At 34.6% G+C, this 22,446-nt stretch overlaps 1 protein-coding gene across 3 annotated transcripts; it reads right to left on the bottom strand.

Annotated features, from left to right (window-relative positions):
* Positions 1-634: 634 nt before the first annotated feature.
* On the bottom strand, positions 635-20,105 carry LOC101209700. Of its 3 annotated transcripts, XM_031882837.1 has the most exons (18): positions 19,705-20,105; positions 19,461-19,581; positions 16,977-17,065; positions 16,109-16,259; positions 15,854-15,986; positions 14,816-14,903; positions 14,462-14,602; positions 13,885-13,985; positions 13,263-13,376; positions 4,027-4,253; positions 3,766-3,824; positions 3,503-3,688; positions 3,295-3,418; positions 2,754-2,809; positions 2,375-2,520; positions 2,138-2,296; positions 1,133-1,439; positions 635-895 (listed from the first exon to the last, which is right to left on the bottom strand). In XM_031882837.1, exons 1-17 carry the CDS (start codon positions 19,763-19,765, stop codon positions 1,134-1,136), a joined length of 2,262 nt encoding a protein of 753 aa, XP_031738697.1. In that variant the 5' UTR covers positions 19,766-20,105; the 3' UTR covers positions 635-895; position 1,133. The 3 variants fall into 3 exon arrangements, with proteins under 3 accessions (XP_031738697.1, XP_011651650.1, XP_011651649.1); XM_011653348.2 differs by lacking the exon at positions 635-895 and having other exon boundaries at positions 993-1,439; positions 16,977-17,075; XM_011653347.2 differs by lacking the exon at positions 635-895 and having other exon boundaries at positions 993-1,439.
* Positions 20,106-22,446: the final 2,341 nt, after the last annotated feature.

The following is a 22,446-nucleotide window of genomic DNA, read 5'->3' as shown; positions in this document are numbered from 1 at the left end:
GGTTCTAAAAATAATGTTGGTTTTTTCAAAATATATAGGAGAAAGGAGCTTGAACATGCATTTACCTTTAAGAAAACTACGATTATACTTATACATTTTGTTATTAAAAATTTAATTTAGTCCATAAATTTAAACCTAGAAAGTTTGGTATTTAAGTTTTGTTTCAATTTGTTCAACATTTACAATTTTAATCTTAATATTTTGGTTGATATTTCCATCATTAGCGCAGAAGAAATTACTTAAAATATCATTATTTTCCATCACTATTAAAATTAAATCTAAAATCACTCATAATTATTCTAAATTAATTAATAATCATAAATGTTGATGATAAAAAAATAAGCATTCCATGAAAAATCGATATTAAAAATATAAATATTGAAATCTAAAGATTAAAATAAAACAGAACTAAAATTTAAGAGTAAAATTATAACATTGAGACTAAATTGAAATAGGTGGAAAAGTATAATGAATATTTTTTAGACTATATCTATACATTTGCATATCATAAAGAAACATTTTAGAATTGTACTTGAACTTATGAAATAAAACAATATCCAAGTACGCACTACCATTAATATTTATATTTTGAGATTGGCCAATAACAAAGACAAATTCTAAAACCTCAATATACTACTTCCTTAATTTTAGTTTACAATACCTTAAATCAATTGATTAATATACAACATAATCTCACTTATTTTATATTAGAAGTTTGATTCTCCTTCGTAATAAATAATAATAAATAAATAGTTTGAACTTATAGACTTATTTTAAACAATTAACTCGACCAAAAGAAATAAGTTACTTTAGATAATCTTCAACCATTTGATTTGATATTGTTTGGTTGCATGTTGTAATATTTGCATAAATGCCCTTAAAATGACCAATTCACCTGTGATAAAAGATAAAACTCAAAATGGTCAATGTGAATTGGTCGCTAATAAGTAATACCTATTTTAAAATAATAATGATTATAATAATAACCAAAATAAAGGCATAAAAGGTATGCATTTATTTTTTCTACGTTATAACAATAGAGTGAAAATAGAGCAAGAAAACAATCAAATAGAAGAAGTACCATACAATGAATGATATAATCATTTGGTACAAGGAACATAAATTGGTGAACCTTAGGAGGAAAGTGACACATTAACTTCAACTTTGGATTTTGTGAGGATAATACTTTTGGAATTTTCAGCTTTAGGATGACCCGAAGAATCCAACTTTATCCTGACATGCAAAGGTTTCACAAAAATGAGCTCTCTCAAATCTCTTTTACTGTTTATAAGAAACTGAATGCAATTCTCTTTTATCATCTTCCCTCTACTTTCTGGGTACAAAAAATCTGCTATCCTCGTTGCATGATGTTTCTCCCCATTGCCTTCAGAGTCTTGGTTTCTTCTAAGCCTTAAATATAGGGCTGCATACACTATAACCTGTTTCGATATTACGCAAACGTTAAAAAGGTAATGCAAAAGTAGGGAAAATGCATTTATAGAACGGTGTTTTGGGATAGATTGTCAATACACTCGAATTGAGATTCTTTTCATCATTTAATAGAAAGACTGTCTGAATCTACCATTATGAGATTCCAGAAAAGTACTTTATTTAATTAGAACAAAATTGATGACCATACACGAGAAGAGTTTGAAGCTCGATTCTTGAAGATTCCTAGGGTACTTTATGAGTTTATTTCTAGCTTATGAGCTAGATATGTTTTATTAGAGTATGCCTCTTCAATTGTCTAATTTGACAATTTTATAAGAAATATCAGAGTAGAAGTGTCCTGATGGTCCAACACAGCAAAGTAATGTTTCTACCATTAGAAATGGGATAATAATCATTTGGACTTTCTTTGGAAAATTGGTTTTCTTGGTAGATGCATAAGCATGTCTAATTGGGAAACCTATGTCGATGATCTAATCTATTTTGGTTCACTAATGATGCCATGCAGTTTGCTTTTCTTTTCTTCAAAGAAAAAATTTCTGTTTTACTTTGGTCTCCTTCCATTTAGTCCCAATACTTTCAATAAATTAAGTGGAATACAAAATACAGGGACCAACATGGTATTTTAAACAAAAATTTAATGATACAACTATGTTTCCTAAAAATGAAAAAAAGATAGCATTCATACCTCGCTAGTTCCAGGACTTGTATTGACAGCACACTCAATGTGAACTTTATTGTCTCCAATATAATTTTGCGCTCTTACATTATCTTCCACCATTTCTGATTCTTGCGGTGAAAAGGCTAGACTATCCAATTCATCATACCATTGTTGAGCAGAACCAACCTACAAAACACCAACGTTAACAGATATTCTAGAAACAAGAAAGTGTCACTTGAACAAAAGATGTGCAGTAGGGTTTACCTTCTCAGAGGGCCCAGCTACTTGCTCGACGATTGAGATTTCAGTTGCAGTTCCTCTTGCTTGTCGCCATATGCTGTCTTCATGTAATGATTCCACTAGTTCAATATCTGAAGGAAGATCAACGTTGATCTGTATACCAACCTCACCTATGCACAACGAAACTTCGTATATAATGTATGATAAAATACAAAACACTCACAATTTCAACATGTTATGTCAAGGATAAGCAAGACTAGATCATCTACAGTGAAGACTAATGTTGTAACACAATCTCCTGGGCCTGAACAAGGTCCATGTGGAAACTGTACTAGAGCTACAACTGAACTTAACTGCTATCAAGAGAAATTGCAAATACAACACATTTCCAAAATGAACGTACCAGGCAGCAGTTTGAAAAATTGAAGATGATCAATCCCTGCTCCTCGGAATTCAGCACTGCAGTATCAACAAGATGGATGATCAAAAGGTTAGTGAGGTTGAAAATGGAAATAATGCAGAAAGGATGAAACCAATGACAACATCACGACGATGAAAATGATAAATGAGTTTGAAGAATACAAATTAATCCCATCCAGTGACTAGGTGTCTAGGTCCATAGTTAGCAACCAAACTCCATCCATGTCAGAAACATAAACAAAGCCACAAACACCCAAATTAAATCTGCTTCTTTTGATTCTTTTTGGGCTTTTTACAGCATACATACAGCCTCTTGGTGGTGTACTAACTACACACTGGATTCTTTTGAAATTACAACCTCCTAATGGTTTTTAACAACTTGAAGGCTTTAATCCGTTAGTTGTTTGGGGAGGGGTCCTATCAACCGCTTGCCCTTTAGGCTGTTCTTCTTTTGCCTTGATATAGAAATATGTTTTATCTTGTTTAGAAAAAGAAAAACACCCAAAGTAAGTAAATACACTTACGTGGTTATAACCTTCTCTGGAAGTGGAGCAAACCAATATGGTAATCCAAGGACCCCAAAATTCGAGAATTGGAAGCTTGAGCACTCACCAGATTTTTTATTACATTTCAAAACCACCTGTCCAACTTCAAGAGTAAAGGGCTAAATAAACTAGCAAAAGATGAGAGTTGAGCAGCAAATCAACAATTCATCAATTGAAACATTGGTACCTGAGTCGCAAATGATTATGCAATTTTCAAAGGATGTTAAAGAAGATAAAAGATCCAAGTATGGCGATCCCCCTATGGCAATATTTGCATCACTTGGCCGCTGCAACATACCATCAGGTATCTGTTTTATAACAGACAATCTGTCCATGATCAACTGCCCGTAGCTCTCCATAATCCTTGAAAGCCCTATCCATAACACAGATTCTCTAATTAAAATTTCTCAATGACGTCAGTCTTAGCAAAGGAATCTATAGATTCTGTACCTCTAACAACTTCGATAATTTTTCCTGAAACCAAATCCATTGTCCATAGTGTCCCAAGACTACAAGTTTATGAAGAAAAACATAAGTAGATGAAAAGAGCCAGCACCCATATTGATTGTGATACAGCGCTGTAAACACACTACTTCAGATAAGAAACATATGGTTTCAAGTATCATACAAAGGGGAAACTGCAGCAAAATATAATAAATGATTAACTCGTTGAGAAAATAAAATAATGTGCTGCACGCACTTTTATCCTACCTGCGATTTAAAATTAATAATCTATCATCCATATATCTAATCATATGCCAAGGAAACATTATAGACTGCGGATTGAAGTCTTTTACTTCTCTGTCAGGAATGCTTCCCAGACCAAATTTATCCATAATCCAGCTCCAGAACTGAGTACTCTTCTTATTTGAGTAGTTTTCTGGATAGAGGGTTTCCACGACACGCTTACCCAAATCAGCTTTCCTAATGGCATGGTTCTGGATAGTCAAAATTGAGTACAGAAAAAAATTTAGATACTTGTTCAAAGTAAACAAAATGGGGAAAAAATCCAACTGCCCTGGCAACAATCAATTTGAATTCTCAAAGGGAAAAGAAATAAAAAAAAACGACACTTTTAATTTGACAGTGATGTTTAATGACAAAGAGGTCACCCTCCTGTCACCCATTTCTCATGGATCTCTATGTCTTATCATTTCAAAAGTTTACTTGCAAGACTGATATTTAGAATCTACAGCTTACACAATGGAGAGTTATTGGGCGTTTCGTACTGCCTAGTACTTTGAGCTTCCCCAGGGGCACAGCCTCATCCTTCTATCTTCTGAAACTCAATTGTGGAAAAAAGTTCAAATGTGTTGACTGGAACTGTAATGCCTGTCTCCGCATTTAGCATTGGCGCCAAGGTTGAGGCGTTTTTTTTTTCTTTTGAAATGGATACGAGCCTCTTTATTAGTGATAATAATAAGACTAATGCTCAAAGTACAAGAGATATATACTAAGAGCGAAAAGGACTAACAGAACGATCAATTCAACTCAACAGGACAAACGAATTGATCAGAAACTACAAGACCCAGAGCAAACAAGAGAAAACAAAATAAAGCAAACTTAATTAATCTTACAGCTGAGAACTTGCCCGCTAATAGCTTCAAAATGGATGGAGAGGAAACACCAAGAAAAGGAAAACAACCAAGCTGTTTCAAGGACTCCGGATTAGCTCATGTAAAAAGTCAGGAATCTTTGAGGGACGCAAAATCTTCTGGGAAGGATTGACCAAACACCATTCCACAATCAGCTGCAAATGATTTCAGATGATCTGGAAGTCCGATTGGTTGAGTTGATGGTGGGCAAACAAAATCCTTTTCATCAACTTTCAATTCATTTTCCAATTCTTCATCAATTTGAAATAGAGCATTTAGGTCTGTTCCTAAGGGCTCCATTTGCAATTACCCCTCATTTCTGTCTTTTTTCAAAGTGAACAAATTCTTCACTACTCACGCTGAAAGGAGCATCAAAAGTTGTTCCGCACTTCTTTTTGGATGGAATGACCGGACTATGACTTGGAGTGCCTCTCACGAATTTCACATTTGAATTGGGCAATGAGAAACTAGAGTATTCGAAGTGTTAAAGGTGAGAGGATTAAGAATTTGACCTGTTAGCTTGAGAGGGCGCTTGTATGTTAGTACAATCGATTCTAATACATCAGGATTATGCTCGGAGAGTAACTTCTCCTTGAAGATTCTCTTTTTTGGATGCTTCCTTTGGTCTCTTTCTTCTAACAAAATGTTTTGAGAATATTTTAAATAATTGTAAGCATTTCCTCACTTTTAGTTGCACTTGGTCCATTTTTTAGAGATATCTCTAACTGAGGACGAAATCGAAGAAGAAATTGAGAGGGAAGACGAGGAGTAATCTGAGAGATGTCCGAGCAAGGTCTTGCTTGCCAAGGCTCTTGGGATTTTCTTGAGCATTACAAGTGGGACGGTCTGATTTTTCTCTTCCTCCTCTAATTGCACTTCTTCATTTTCCTCATCTTTGCTCCCTCCTGTTTCGTTTGAATTACGAAACGGATGAGTGAATTCCAGCAAGATTACTTTAACGAAGTTGTCCAATGTTGGACTTTGACAAGATTTTTCCTCGTAAAAAGAATCTTCCTTGGATTTCTTGGAATTTCAGCAAGACTCCTGCATCTGAAGCTCAACCTTCTTATTGGTGAGGATAAAAGGATTCCTTTGAAAATTGGGATTGAATCTCGTGGGGAGAAGGAAATCTAACTCAGAGGTTAATGTATCACCAACTATTTCTTCATCAATCATGACTGATTTAATCTAACCCTATCTATAAAGTTAGGTAAATCATGTATGAAAAGATCTCCACGAACCTTGTTGGGCAGGTTGATTGATGAAATATCATCCAAATTTAAAAATTTATGACCCTTATTATCATCAGTTATTCAGCTGCAATCCTTTCTAAACCTGCAAAATGAGCTCCAATTGTTTCAAACGTTTTCCTACACCAATAGTCTAGTTGTAGGTTTCTTGTTGAAATCCATCCTCCGTAACCCTTTGAGTGTATATTGGTCTACTAAGGGAATATTTGTTCCATTTTCTGAATTTAAAGCAAAAAGCGCCAAACTCTTCCCATTTGCCAGGATTCACAATGAGCTCATCCAAAGCTCCACAATGCATATCCACCAAAGCATTTTCGCAAATAGGGGATTAACGATGACATTTGAATCCAAGTACAATTTCAGTATTTCCTTGATCTCTGCCCAATTATCAAACTCAAAGAGCTTTGAAACCACCCAAAGTAGATATTTGAGCCTTTTTAAGCATCTCAAAATTCAGTCTTTTTCAGTTCTGTATTTAGAAACTTCAACCCTTCCATTTTCAACTTTCCTTTCTTATAAAAAATAAGAATTCTCTAGTCTTCGAATCAGATCCAAAATGGCTTGAAGGAGCCAAATAAGCTGTGAGTTCGAAATTGGTAGGCTTTCGTTGACATTGACGTTTTCCACCTGGAAACAACAGGTTGTCTATTTTGTAGCTTTCGTTTTCCATTTCTATCTTCGAATTCTAACAAACGGTAGACTGAAAAATAATTGGAATGATGAACTGATCTCATCCAAATTTGAGACTCCTAACCTCAAGAGGAATTTCTTCACTTTCTGCCTACACCCATGGACGAGTGGTTGATTCTTTAAAGCAATCTGAAGTTAGAACTCACACCTACATGGACAAATCTCTCATATTTGGACTGGAATTTTGAACGGATAGGATCTGAGGTGAGATTGGAGTTGGAAAAGTAGAGATTTGAGCTGGGACAACGAAGATCTGCAATGCCAGATCTAAGATTTTGCTAGGCTCCGACAGACTTGTACCTTCGACGACGAAACAAACAGTTGGTGAAAAAGATGACCAGATCTGCTGCGACTGCATGTGAAGAGCTCCGGACCTGCTGTAGTTGCGCGAAAAACACGAACGTCGGTCACCAACGAGCGCTGATATGAGAAAAGTCAAATGTGATCGCAACTCCAATGTCGAGTATTCATGGCAAGGCGAGGCAAGCAAGGTGGAAGGGTGAATGGTGGGAGAGAGTGCCCAGAGAGTAGTCATTGTCTGATGACTACTCTCCAATGACTGATAACCACTCAAGACATCTCGACTACCTCAATAACTACTTTGTTATCTGATAAGAATGAAATCCATATCTTAACCAAGGGAGAGATTCACTCCACAGACGAAAGGACGACCGCCACTCCATATGTTGATCGAAGAAAATCTTAAGCAGTCATCTGAAATCTCTCTTGATTTCTGAAAATTAATTTTCTCTTTTGACTAAAGACTCCTTGGAACCTCCTTCCGACTACCACACGGTGTTCCACAAAAGCTCGGCAAGAAGGTGATAACTGGATCGTTGTAGTTGACAACCTGACCCCTACCTTTGTCCAACTTACAGACTCTATAGATGAGGTTAGTGAAACAGAGCTTCCACCGTCAGTCTCTCCTAAGAAACCTTTTATGTTGAACAAGTAAGTGGAAGTGCTCTTGCAATTTGTGTATCAGTGTTATCTCTAAAAAAAAGGTAATGGGCAAAGGGTGGGGCCTCGAATAGGAAACTTATAAGGGAAATCAAAGCCTTAATTAGTGGATGGGAGAGGGATGCAAACATGGCCTTGGAAAATAGATCTTAGGGACAAAATGTGTTCCCATGTTAGTTTTGTCCTGAAACGTGAGGGGTCTCCACACTTGGCCCAAAAGAGTCGTGAAAGATCTCATCAAATTCAACTCGGATGTTGTTATCCTCCAAGAATCTAAGTTGTGTAATGTTGATAGATGGTTGATTAAGCATGTTTAGAGTAGTCGGCATATAGGTTGAGTTTCGCTTGATGTTGAGGGTTCCTTGGGTGGCATCTTAATTTTGCGGAAAGAAGACTCAATCTTTGTCAACGACACCATCCTCGATCAGCTCTCTCTCTCTTTTTCGTAGAACTAACGTCAATTTTGTTGGTTGGATCACATGTGTTTATGGTTTTTCTTCCTATAGAAGTAGAGATCTTTTCTAGCAAAACCTTTCGAATATAAATACCCGATGTCTTGATTGTTGGTGCATAGGGGGATTTTGATGTTCTCAGATGGAGTAGTGAGAAATCTATCAAGGGTTCTACAACTAAAAGCATGGTGAAGTTCAACAGTCTTATTGAGGAGCTGGATTTAGTTGATATCCCTGTTCGAGATGAGCTCTTCTCAAGATCCATATACGCAACTTCGAAGCTTGACCGCTTTCTGGTTTTAAAGCCTTGGATTGAGTTCTTTAAAGAGATCAAGGTTCACAAACTTTAGAGGCTCACATTAGATCATTTCTCTACTTTACTTACACTTGGCACACAATCTTAGGGTCCAACCCCTTTCAGATTTGAAAATATGTGGCTTGATAATCATACTTTTGGTAAGAAGTTAGGGTGGTGGAACAACTTTATTGTGGAGGGCAGGCCAAACTATGTTTTTATGGAAAAGTTGAAGAGGCTAAAGTCTATTTTAAAGAAGTGGAACAAAGATGTCTTTGGCAATGTTTTGTCTCATAAGAATTTGTCAACTGACAAGATTCACTCCTTAGATTCTCTCGAAGAGTCCAACTCCTTTAATGAAGAGAGGAAGAAAGAGAGAGATGAGTGTGAGAAGGATCTACTTGATATCAATGTTAAAGAGCAACCCTTATGGGCAAATGCAAAATTACGTAGTTGCAAGAGGGGGATGAGAATTCTAACTCATTCCTGTTGGGTTTCTGCTCAGAAAAGTAAAAATATCATTTATGCTTTAGAAAACAGCGAGGGTTGGCTCCTTTTAAAGGAAGATGAAATTGTTGATGAAATTCTTAGTTTTTATGAGCAACTTTATGGAAGTAGAATTGACCAGCCTTTTACCTTTGATGGTCTTAACTGGAAGTCTCTTAACCCCACTGATTCCTCCACTTTACAAGTCTCATTTGAGAAAAAGGAGCTTCGAGAGGTTGTTCTTTATTTGGGTAATATCAAGTTTCTAGGGCCAAATGGGATGTTGGGTGTCTCGGTCGCACTTTTGAAAGTGTCACAAGGCAATCGTGAGGCACTTGTTCCCACTCGAGAACAAGTCAGTCGATCCAAATCCAAATAGCTAGTGGCACAATGGATGCATTTTGCAACCTCCACTCCCGTTCTTGAGAAAAGGTTTTAAAAAACGAGTTTAGAGGAAAAGGTTTTTGCAAACTTTTGAAAGCTCGTTTGAGAAAAGAGAAGTTATAAGGCTATAAGCAATAAGGGACAACAACGTTATATCTTATAACTTGTGGCTGTGAAGGTATGATGATAAGTCTTACCCCCATATAGTACATTATGAACAAAAGGGGAACTGATAGACTCGCATATGCTAATGTGCGAGATGACACATTTAATAAAAATATTCAAAAAAATAAAAAGCAATGCGTGGTGTTGGAGCAGTCATGGCCACAAGCAACACACCCTAGACAAGCATGACCATGACATCGGACAAATTTTATAAGAGGTCTTGGAACATCGTAAAGCTCGACCTTGCTAAGGTGTTCAGGAATTTTTTAAAAACGGGATAATCAATGAGAGTTACATGTCTTCTTCCTAAGAGGAAGAACACGTCTAAAGTGAATGAACCCAGACCCATTAGCCTGGTTACTTCTCTCTATAAGATCATTTCCAAGGTGAGTGCTCCTCAAGCTTGATCTCGAGAAAGCTTGTGATAAGGTTGATTGGTTTCTCCTGACACTATCCTTAGATTGAAAGGGCTCAATAGGCGTTAGAGAAGATGGATCATTTGAGGTTTTTCCATTGGCAACATGACATACGACTTGACTCACCTACAATCCGTTGATGACATTCTCCTTTTCTGTTCTTGGGAACAAGATAACGAGTCGGTCTGGTGGACTGTCTTAAACCTTTCTCTCCTTGGCTCGGAGTTGTCTCTTAACAAATCTAAAACTTCTATCCTTGGGCTTAATCTTGATATTGAAGACTTGGAGCTCTTTGCTATTCATTCGGGTTGTAAGGTTAACCATCATGGGTTGGACTAATGATAAAAAAGGAAACATAGTCTCAATAACTAACTAAGAGGTCATAAGTTCCAATTCATGGTGGCAACCTACCTAGAATTTAATTTCCTACGAATTACCTTGACGCCCAAATGTTGTCGGGTCAGGCGGTTGTCTCGTGAGGTTAGCCGAGGTGCGCGTAAGCTAGCCTGAACACTCACGGGATATCGAAAAAAAGTCATGTTTCTAGGTTTGAGTCCCTCCCTTTTAGTTACTAGGGTTTCTCCCTAGGTGGAAAGCACTCAGATAAAGAAGCATGGTTATAAAGGACAAGCTTAAAAAGAAGGAGGATAAATGGAAAAGAGTCTCTCTCAAAAGGTGGCAAACTTACACTTGTTATTCCTACTCCTCTCTTTTACAGGCCCCAAGCTCCATCACCAATCGTTTGGAAAAGATCTTTATACTCTGTCTGGATAGGGGCAGGTGTAAGCCCATTTCCCAACTTGTGAATCGGAGAGTGATTTCCTCTCCCACTTCCCTTGGTAGCCTCAGTATTGGCTCCCTTCATCAAAAGAACACCGCTCTTCTCATGAAATGGCTTTGGAGGTATACACAAGAGAAGGATGTGTCATGGATGGAGACAAATTATTGATGCTACGGGGTTGAACATCTCGACTGGTTTTCTAAGAATCCTAAAAAGGGCAAGAAAACTAGAATTTGGGCCACTATTCTTAAATATAGAGAGTAGTCTTCTCAGCTTACCAAGTTCATTGTTGGCAATGGTAAGAAGACCAGATTTTGGGAGGACATTTAGTGCGATCCTTAACCTCTTGCTGCGAAATCCCCTGACATTTATGGTTTCTCTCAAAAAGGAGGATGTGGTCACAGATTGTTAGTGTGCTAATAGTCTTTCTTGGAATTTGGGCCTTAGAAGAAGGGTCTTTGATAGAGAGATGAGTGACATGGTGACTTTGCTGGAAATTCTTAATTCTTGGATTCCTCTTGATTGCCCGGATCACCTTAAATGGAAGATTGACGCCTCTATTACGTTTAATACTAAATCAGCTTTTCTAAATAGTGAAAAGGTGTTTGGCCTTGCATTGTGGCCTTTTAAACTCTTGTTTGGCCTTGTTTTGTGGCCTTTGTTTGGCTCTTGTATTGCTTTTAGAGACTTGGTATTTAGGTTTTTTTTTCGCTTTTTGGATGTGATGAGGGCATTAAGAGGGTGTCAACCTAGTTGAGATGTCTGGGTGCACCCGCTGATCCTCCCATCCTATTGCTCTTGTATAACCCTCATGTACATTGAGCTTTGTCTCTCTATTTTCAATATTAATAATAGTGAGACTCGTATCATTTTCAAAAATAGTGTAAAAAGGTCTCCTAGCTCCACCCTTCCCTTGGTTTGTCTTGTGTGGAAGCTCAAAATTCCAAAAAAGGTCAAATTCTTCTTATGGTCCCTTGCCAGTTTAAATACTCACGGTAAACTTCAAAGAAAGCTTAAGGGGGCAACCCTCACCCCTTCTATTTAGGGCATGTGAGAAAAATGATGAAACTCTTGACTATCTCTTTCTCCATTGTGAGTTGTAGGCAAGGGTTGGTCCCTTCTTTTGACATTTTTAGTTTCGTGCGCGGCACGCTGCCTCTCAAAGAAAGTTGACAATTGGATGATTGAAGGCCTTGATTGTCATGTCTTTGGTAGTAAGGGTAGAATTTTATGGAAATGCACTTCCCACTCCTTCCTTCAGTGCCTATGAAACAAAAGGAATAGCGATAAGCGTGCCTCTTTAGTTTTTTTTGGACAGTCGTGCAACACACGACCTCTTAGTGGTGTACGAATTACACTAAATTCTTTTGTAATTGTCCTTTCCATGAATTTTAACAACCAGAAAGCTCTTCTATGTTAGTCTTTTTAGGTGGGGTTTTCTCAATCCTGTGCCATTGGTTTGTTCCCCACACTTATTTTTTATTAGATTTAGTAGGCTTGGCCCAAAGGGAGATTTGACCTAACATTTTTTCCTTTTTTATCCCACTGTATTCTATTTATTTTACCCTTGTATCATTTGTGATTGTGAGAAATTAATAAAAAATAAATAAATCATGGTTTTTCTCTCGTTACTTGGGTTTCCACACAACTCGGTGTCTCTTTACTTTATCGGTTCAAATAAATATATATCTTTGTTTCCTATCAAAAGAATATATATTTTTATTTTTATTCTATGGAAGATCCTATTGGTGATAACAATATTGACAATAATGAGATTTTTTTCTCTCATGGTTACGAGTATGGTAGCTAGTTTAAGCAATATTGTAATGTTAAGAACATATAAAATTTTATGTTTTATGATTTGATTGTGATTTCTTAATTTAAAATGAGGCTTATGCCTCGTCTCTCCAAGAGAAATGCCTTGAGGCTGCCTTAAGATTTTTTATAGAAGCAACAACTTTCGTTGAGAAAAATGAAAATATACAAAGACTGAAGACATACAAAAAAACAAGCCCACTAAAGGAAGGGGATCCAACTAAGGAAAACACCTCGACAACGCCTTAAGCCTTTTAAGACATTGATGGCGTTGCAGTCCCGTCAATGTAAGTGCACACGGTTCATTTGTAGTGAGCTTCTTTTGGTGTTTGTTTGCATTCCCTGTATTCACTACTCTAGATTTAGGAAAAAAACTCACACTTCTTGCAGAGGGAGGTCCTCTCTTTTATGATTGGTTTTTTGTATGCTCTTGTATTCTTTCATATTTTTTTCCCTTAAAGAAAGTGGTTTTCATTTCATAAATAACTTTTTTGAAAAAAAAATGAAAGCTCTACATTTAATCAAGATGCAATACAATATTGTCAAATAGTAAAAAATCTAGATCTAGGTATGCTGCCAGCAGATAGAATTCTAATCATGTATAAGTGTATCAACTTTAAAAGTTCACATAAAAATATTGTAAAGAACTAGCGCATACCTCAGAGTCCACAAAATACAAGCAATTCTGTGTAGAATGATAGAAGGAAGCAGCTGGACGAGCTAATTTGACCAATTCAAATTCTCCATCCTCAAAACCTGGATAAGAACCAATCTGACATATAAAATGTAAGCATGTAACCATGTAATGCAATAATACAGTAACCTGTTCTGAATTTATAAGGTATGGTACGTAGATAGTGTAGAAACCTAAAATCAAAGAAAGTAAATGAAGTCTCAAAACTACAGCTTTACGTTAGAGAAGTAGAACTGCATGAAATTATATTGAATAGAACTCAAAGCACATAGTTGTACAACCTAGCTCTAAAATCTATAGAACAGTTCCTGTTCAATGTCATTTAATATATCATAAATAATCAAGTTCTAATGACACACAATTATCACTATTTATGGCATAGTATTTTGGTGGTCGTCCAAGGAATAAAGAGAACTGAGGAAGAAAAGTAGCTGCAATAAATAGATAATACTATTTCATAAAAGAAATAATAAATAGAATAACACATCCTTTTTAATCACCGAGTTATTATTAATATACCTAGAAAAACAGGGATATTTTGTACTTAATCATCTCTGCTAAATCAATATTTAGATATTAAACATACCATGTCCAGGATCTTCCCGTAGCTATTGAATATAACAATCCGGTTATGATTGCTGTCGGAGAGGAAGAGTCGGCCACCCTCTTCATCTGCAGATATACAACCTGTGACAGTGGAAAATGGATAGGAACATTAAGAAAATGATAGAAATCTGGTTGTAGTAACCAGTTTGTTGGGGAAAAGCTAGGGGGATGTTTACTATAGGGAGTACACGATAAGAGAACATAGGTTTCACAACAAATAAAGTAAGGTACAACACCCCCCCCCCCCAAAAAAAAAAAAGGGACAACAACAATAAGAAGAAAAACTGTTGTAAATGGCAAAAATGTTGAAAGATTTTGTCAATAATAGACCCTGATAGACTTCTATCAGTCGCTAGCTATATTTTGGTTCATTTTGCTATATTTGAAAATTCCCCTGTTAATAGTAATAGGAATAGTAATAATAAAAAGAGAGACCATGTGTGTTCAGAGTATGGCCCATCTTAGGCATAAAGAAAGGAAATGCACGAGGACAATATGATAACTTGTGGACTTGTAAACCAACGTAAGCTATAAACTCTCTCTCTTTGAAGCTGTACCTGGATAGTGGAGAAGAAAATTATGCATGAAAGAACATGAATTTGGTTCTTTGATCATTTCCGCTTGTTTCAGATAAGTGGTTTTCCCCATATTGGATAGGCCAGATTTCTCATTTTCTGGTTCATGCAATTCCTCAATAGCTGAAAGTGCATACGATGTGAGAATAATGAACACTAAGAAATATATATGCATTAATAAAGTACGCACCAACTAAATGAATTGATAACATATTCAGCACTAAATAACATGACTACAAGGATAAAATGCATCCGAATGAAAAAAATCTAGATTCAACAGTAAATAAAAACAATATTGCAGTAAAAGCAAATAGAGCAAGAAAAGATGATGCATACCTTTACGAAGAATGCTAAGGTCCATGCCCCTCTCACTGACGAGCAAAGGATTACTCAAGTCCTTGGAGATAATATAACAGCCTGCCACCTATTTGTACAAAACAGTGACCCAGAAACCGAATCAGCCAACAGTACTAAAAATGGACACTCTTGCAATAACCGTTCAAAACAAAAAAGAATTTCACAGATAATTAATTAAAAAAACAAAAAAACAAAAAAAAAAAAGAAGAGAACAGACAAAAAATATGATTGTATAAAGCGGTATTAACTTTTTTTAAGATGAAAAATTCATGAACATCATTCAATACAATCAAAATTATTTTTTAACATGTCAATGCCTAGAACATCCAAGGTGACCTAAATGGTAAGGGAGATGTCTAGAAATCCTCTGAAGTTGTGTTTAAGCCTCTAGTGAAAAACTTAGACCCCATTAGGTAACCATTTCAATTTATTGTTTTTGTTTTTTCTGTTTTTTAAAATTTTAGTTATTAAAAACAATAATCATCTATGTTTTGATTTTGTTCTGTTTTCTAAAAACATAATGTATTTTTTTGAAAGCTTCGTTTTCTCATTTTCAATTTTCCCTCATAATTTTGAAAACAAATTTCTTGTTTAAAAAACAAAAAAGTGAATTGATTACCAAACACTGTTTTTTAAAAATTAATTTTCAAAAATAAAAAACAGAAAACAAATGGGTTATCACACAGGCCCTTAATAATTTAAAACCATAGTTGTCTTCCAATCCTGGCTTCACAATGGGCAAAGCCATTCCAGAGATCAGAAGGGTTGGCCATGAGCATACTAAGTACTAAAAAGAGTAGGCCACAATACAACCAAGAATGACATGAACGAAATTCACCCCTTTGCAGTTCTACCATCTTTAAAAAGGTTTAATCACATCTATTTTCTTAGCAGAAACCCAACTCAGGTGGAATCTTATACAAGTCCCAACCATAACCCAGAGGCAAGAAGAATCACCATTCTTTATCTCAACCTAAAAACATACACGAGGCAGAAAAAGCAACAGTTTAACCTCACCTCAAAAATCTTGTTGGATAACAAAATGGGAAAGGAAATATATTCCCTCATTATAAATTGGATCATGTCACTTTTTTCAGCGACAGATAGGGTACTGGAACACTGAAACCCAATCACATGAAGATGAGGAAACCTACACAGGAAGGCATTACACTTAGCAACTGAACATGAACAAGTGCAGAAAAGAATAAGAATCCAGACATGTCTACTGCAGTACAGCAGTCGTGAGAACCTAAAACCGGGCTCTTCCATTACCTTTGCTGAAGAAACTTTACATTTTCAACCAAAACAACAGAATCAGAGCTTGTCATTTCAAGAAATTGATTGGCAAGAATTAAGTACTTTCCATCCTCCTCAAAAATTACTTTATTTTCATTAGACGTATTCAACCAATAGTGGTTAGGCCCTGCACATTCGCACAAAAACATATAAACAAGAGAGAGGTAGGGAAAAGTTCAGGTGTATTTGTTCATATCAAATATAGTAGTCATCTTTTATACATTAAAAAACCCCGTATTTTGTAGCTGAAATGTGATGTTGGCAAGCTCAAAGAACCAAAAAACAATGCAAAAAGACTAACAAAACGGGGAAAAAGTCTGATCTGCTATCACTAAGCTCAAAAAACAGGAGAATGCATTCATTGCAATTTTAAACAACACTTATCAACTTGTAAAGTAATTCTACGGAGGTAATGAGTATAAGATGGATATAGAAAAAATAGCAAATGCATGCTTTGTGGTTAACTTGAGAATTTATCAGCACAGAAGTACACAACAAAAGTTCACAAAAAATCCCCCCAGAGTTCGCTATTGGTTGAAAAATAAAAGCAACTGGTTTCAATCAACTAATGGAATGTGAATTAGATCCGGTGTTTTGTGCTTCTGCAGTTCAGCTGCCTACTAGTTCTAAAATAATTAACAAAAAAGCATGCAAAGTTTTCAGATATATATCAAATCGTTTTCTTTCTTGAAATGGAAGGGAGAAACATTCATTATATGTAAAGAAAATACATGGTTTGCATGAACGTGAAGTTAAACCTTTAATACGGCAGGTAAGAAAAAGGATAGAAAAGAAGACTCGTCTAATGTTGATTATGATGTGAAGAAAAGGGAGAATGTACGACCTTCAGACTCATCTAAGGTTGACTTAATGAAGGAAAAAATGTCACTTGTGGGAGAAGACTCGCATTGCAGCTCGGTTGTTGTGGAAAACCTGAAAAAGACTGTCAAATATAAGTCAGAGAGACAACCAAAAGTTATGAAATTGAAACTACTAACTGCGAACCAAGTAACACTACTCTACCACTTACCAACTCAAGTTCCACAGTGAAAGCATTAGCGAAGATTAACACATACCAAATTTTTATACTAAACACAAGGTTCAAAGTGTATTCCAAAGAACACTGGGGAATTTTTATTGAAGTCAAGATACTTGAATTTGATTTTCACGAGATTTTAACATACTGAGATGGTCTTTTTGCAAAAATCAAGTGCTCGGTCCTTTACCAGAGGAATGAAGTTAAAAAGTGCCCATTGTCGCTCATTGGCACTTTAGCTTATTTACCAACCAATATGTCTCCAGTTCAAGTTCCAATTCCTTAAAATCATGAAGTTTATTTGAATAAGAAACAGTTTCTTTAATTCACCACATGGAAAAAATTTAAATTTAAATTTTAAAATAAAACACAAAGATAATTAATCAATTAATTTAAAATTTAAAATTTAAAATTTAAGTAATAAATAAATAAATATAAATAAAAAATGACATTTTTAAAAATAACAAAATAAATTAAAATATTTACGAGCTATAGCAAAATTTTTGGATTCTATCAATGATAGTTAGTGATAGAAAAATATGATTGGCTACCAAATGTTTGTTATTGATAAAATCTGAAATTCTGCTATAGCTCGTAAATATTTTATCAAATTTATTATTTTTGACAATTCTCCAACAAAAAAAACTCCAACACCTATAGGCCAGGTGGAGATAGAAAATTACTGTCAAATTTTTGTTAGGGAAAAATTTGTTTTTTGCCCCATTTCAACAAAACTTTGAGATTTCGAGAAACTTCAACTTTTTTTTTTGGAATTAATTACATTAACTTGGTTCAAGTTTTTCAATTTTATGGTTTTGATTGTACACAATGCTATAGTTTCAAACGTCATTTTCAACAACAAAGGAAGCTTTTTTAATGTGCTACTTTTTCTAATTTCCAACTTTTTTCAATTTCCAACATTATTTTCAACAAAAAAAAAAAAAAAAAAAACTCATTTTTAAAGAAATTGAATTTGAAAAACCCACAAAATATAACCTATATATATTTATTTTTAACCCCGTTCAAATTTTTTCATTAAATGTATACATAATTTCACCTCAAAATATTTCTAAACTATATATTAATTTGTATTTACCTTTTTGTTACTTTTTTAAAATTTCTGCTCTTGGATCAACAATCAACATTTACACATATATTTACGATAGACATCTAAATGTTGTCTTCTACTGGAGAGAAATGATGATTAAAAGTGATCCATTATAGATAGGTTCATTAACTAATTATAACAACTTCCATTAATTTTCATCAATTTCCATTTTCCATAAAATTGAGGGCCTCAAAATTTCCATCAACATCAATATTTTGAACCTTACCTATAGGTGCATTACAAAGGAACTGTCCGATTGGAGATTAAATAAGCTAGATCATAATGAATAAAATGATTTTGAGAATTATACCAAAAAAGCATAGTAGATAAAACTCTATCCATAAACTAATCAAATGAGGAGGAAGTATTGTTGTAGAGGCAACCATTTCTTTCGCTCCAAAGCATCCAAATAAAGCACTTGAACGAGGGCCAAGTTGGCCCTTCCCTTTCAATATGAAGAAATAAGTTTTAGAGACAATCCATCGATGACATTGATGGACCAACCCTTGCCTTGATAGATTCATGAATGCTCTTGTCAAGAGGCCTCTCCCATCAACTCTGGCCACTAACCAATCTTACTAACTCTCAAATTAAAAAGATAGAGCATTCCTCCAATAAATTCGAAAATATGTATGTGTCTCACCTCTCCTTCGAACCAGACAGTCCAAGTGGTAAAACCTAATCAGCTTGTAGAGAGGCTTGTAGGGAGGTGAGCCACAACTTAATTGAAAATTATAAAAGGAATGCTAAAAGCATAAAACAGTGGAATCTCAATACCCTCAGTTGACTTGCAACAAAGTCAAGAAAGTGGACTTTGTTAAATTTACCCAAGGTTTTTTTTTCTGGTTGATTTAGCTGTAGAGAAACCAACATCCCCTCGACGATAAGGCCATTAATTTTGAAAGTTTCTTTGATCATTAATCCTTAATTGCTCTCTCTTGATGCAAATACTACCCCATCTTTAATAGCTATAGTATCACAATACTCGTGCCCACTATATACATTTATATAGCATCGATGGCATTTCGGCACTTTCGTAAGTTCATTTATTCAATGAAATGATATTATCACTGTTTCTTAATACCCTTAAGCAACTAGTGCTGCTTTTTACAGCTGTAGTAATAATTAAAAAGTACAAACAAAATTAAATCTAACTCAGCTTTCAGTATATGAATCATGTATACCTCGTAAAGTAGCGTCCATTATAAAAAAGCCTTCGACCAATTCTTTCAGAAACACGAAATGGAGCCACGGACAATGCTAACGAGCTAACACCATACCTACGATGATGCTGATGGTAAAATTCTGGATGGAAGAAAAAAAAATCTAATCAGATATTTAAAAGAAAAAAATGAAGATGAACAAATGCAACCAAGTAAACGAAGCTAAGTCCAATTAAATAGAGGGGACGTATCGACAGAGTATTACCGGAATAGATTTGAGGTATAGACCTTGAGATTTCTTTGAGTCGCCGGAACCTGAAAGCCATATTCAGTACAGAAGAACAAGGAGATGGCGTCAAGCCAAAGGGAACTTCATCGCCTGAAGGTGGCTGGGTTTTAGCAAGGTTTAGGGTGAATTGAGAGAATGAGGCGGGAAAGGGTAACTTTAAGAAAAGTTATTTCCACTTTTGCCCCCGATGAGAGACAAGTGGTAGCGTCAAGGAGAGCTTTGATTATGCGCGGCAATGTCGGGCTGAAAAATGAGTAGCGATGATGGCGGCGGCTGGAAATGAGATTGTGTGTGTAACTGGAAGGAAAATCTTGATGGGGCCGAAGCTGTAATGGGGCGGGCTGTAGGAGGAGAGTGAAACCGAAACCAATAATAGGGTTTTTTTCTTTCTAAATTATAAAAATACAGCTTTAAAATTTTATTTGGTTAATTTTTATAAAGAGAAACGTGTGAAAATGGCAAAATAATAGAGTGAAATTTGGAAAATAGCAAACATACAGAATAATTTGATTTTTAGTAAAATTGCAAAATATTTATATTTTTTTAGAATTTTTCAATCAATTTTACTCGTTGATCGAATGAATATCATTTTGTTAATTACAATGTATCTGTGAACGGTAAAACAATAAAACGTAACACGTAATTATGATTACGATGTATTTTGATATCATTCAATTTTATAATAATATTAAATAAATATTTATTTTATGATCTCATTTAACTAAATTACATATTCATGTCTTAAATTTATAACTGATTATTCTATTGGTTAATCGTACGTTTTGTTGGAAGATTTGAAAATTTAAATTTAAAATATATTTTTTTCTAAAATTATGCATTATAATAACAACACCATTTAATGGTGTATCTTCATAACTAGTTATGGATGTAGCAATTATTTCATATTAGATGGACCATATTAATAATAATTATGTAATTATCATTTAGAAACATTTTCTATAGATATTATTTACTACCATTTAAAAATTGATTTTAAATTCTTGTAAATTCTCCTAATGGATTTGATATTCCTAAAATAATGGCAAACATAAATTTAACATTTTTGGATTATTTATATTCTAAAATATTTATAAAATTATTGAATTTAAATTTTGTATTTAAATACCTCCAAAATAAGTATGGCTCACAACAAATTGAATTTAAAATTTTATTTTCTTCTAAGATCGTGTTAATTGGTTTATTTTTATTTTTAAGAAAATTGTTTTATTGTGTCAGTGGTATGAATAATTATTTTGAGACGTGTTTTTAAATTACGTTAATATCTACGTTTATTTTCATCTAGTAAAAGTCTCAAATACATCATAATTGTGATCCACGATCTTTAAAATCTTATAGTCATCTATCATACAAATATTCCAATACACATATTTGGGACACACAAAAAAAGATTAAAAAAAATTGGTCAATCAATATGTAGTATCATTACCATCTTGATTTCACATATTCCAAATACAATTTATTTCAATGTGTCAACAAAACGAGACATAATATTGAAAATAGCACAAATTCACTGTATTTTATAAATAACATTCAAATTTGGTAAATCTTAACTAAACATGTTATTTTGTACAATTTATTAAATAATACATGATATAGTTTTAGTAACAATTTGAATTTAAATTTTAGATCCTTCCATAAAATTATGTCAAATATAAATACAAGAATTTCACTTTTTATAGTTTTAGCTGATTTTACTTGTATAGAGAAAAATTCTTATCTGATAGATACAATGTACTGTAGGTTAAAATGATGAAATATAACCAGAATCACGAATACATTGTATTTGTAAATCATTCCGCCAAAATATTAAAATTGATTTAAAAATTTATAAAGATAGTTTTTGTTAATAATAATTTGAATTTAAAATTTTATAATCCCTAAAATCATGTTAAGATTATCTTTATATCTTCCAAATAACAGCAAACATAAATTTAACATTTTTAAATTATTTATATTCTAAAATATTTATAAAAAATGAATATTTTATTTTTTAAAGGAATCAGAATAAAAGAATTGTTCTATTTAAATTGGAAAAAAAATGAAGATTTTTAAGGGAAAATAATAATATAATAATATTACTATTACTATTCATCGTCGTCTTCTTCACTCTCACCAAACCCTAGCCGTCGTCGACACCTCCATCTCCGTTCGAGTGTTCTTCGTCCATTTGAGATCTCCACCTCTGTAGCCATCCCCTCCATTATGTTGATCGAGAACTAAGCCACAAGGAAACATCTGTAGCCATCCCCTCCATTATGTTGATCGAGAACTAAGCCACAAGGAAACATCTCCTCCGCTGCAAGCCGCTAGTCACGTGTTTACTTCATTCGAAGCCGAGAGCCTTTGCGCCGCTTGTTCCTTCACGCGTCGCATGCCCGCCGCGTCGGTTTCCTTTGTCTGCATTCGTTCACCGATTATGTCAAAACTTCCAGCCACCGCCAGTCGCCGAATTTTAGTGACTTTGTTGTTGTTAGGGTTTTGTGATATACAATGTATTTTTTCTAAAATTCAAGTGGATATATTGTTGTTGTAATTTAAACGAGCGAAGAAGAAAATCCGTTGAAGAAGCTCGTCTTTGCGCGAAATAAAAGAAAGTATTATTTAATTATAGGGTATTTGGGTTTTAGGTGAACAATTGTATTTATAATTATTTTTGAATTGGGTAGGAGCATTTGAAACATTGTTCAATCTATTTAT

This window comes from Cucumis sativus, chromosome 3 (assembly GCF_000004075.3).
Source record: "Cucumis sativus cultivar 9930 chromosome 3, Cucumber_9930_V3, whole genome shotgun sequence".
Taxonomy (NCBI): domain Eukaryota; kingdom Viridiplantae; phylum Streptophyta; class Magnoliopsida; order Cucurbitales; family Cucurbitaceae; genus Cucumis; species Cucumis sativus.
Note: the sequence above shows the minus strand (reverse complement) of the source record. Positions and strands in the feature narration are given on the sequence as shown.

What these genes read in the sequence shown, in the direction of transcription:
- LOC101209700 (XM_031882837.1), bottom strand. Translation starts at nt 19,765, where the DNA reads ATGGCTTTCAGGTTCCGGCGACTCAAAGAAATCTCAAGGTCTATACCT. An exon ending in GTAAAGTTTCTTCAGCAAAG is followed by an intron (nt 15,987 to 16,108) that starts GTAATGGAAGAG and finishes CTTCCTGTGTAG; the next exon opens with GTTTCCTCATCTTCATGTGA. An exon ending in AATTATCGAAGTTGTTAGAG is followed by an intron (nt 3,689 to 3,765) that starts GTACAGAATCTA and finishes TGTTATGGATAG; the next exon opens with GGCTTTCAAGGATTATGGAG.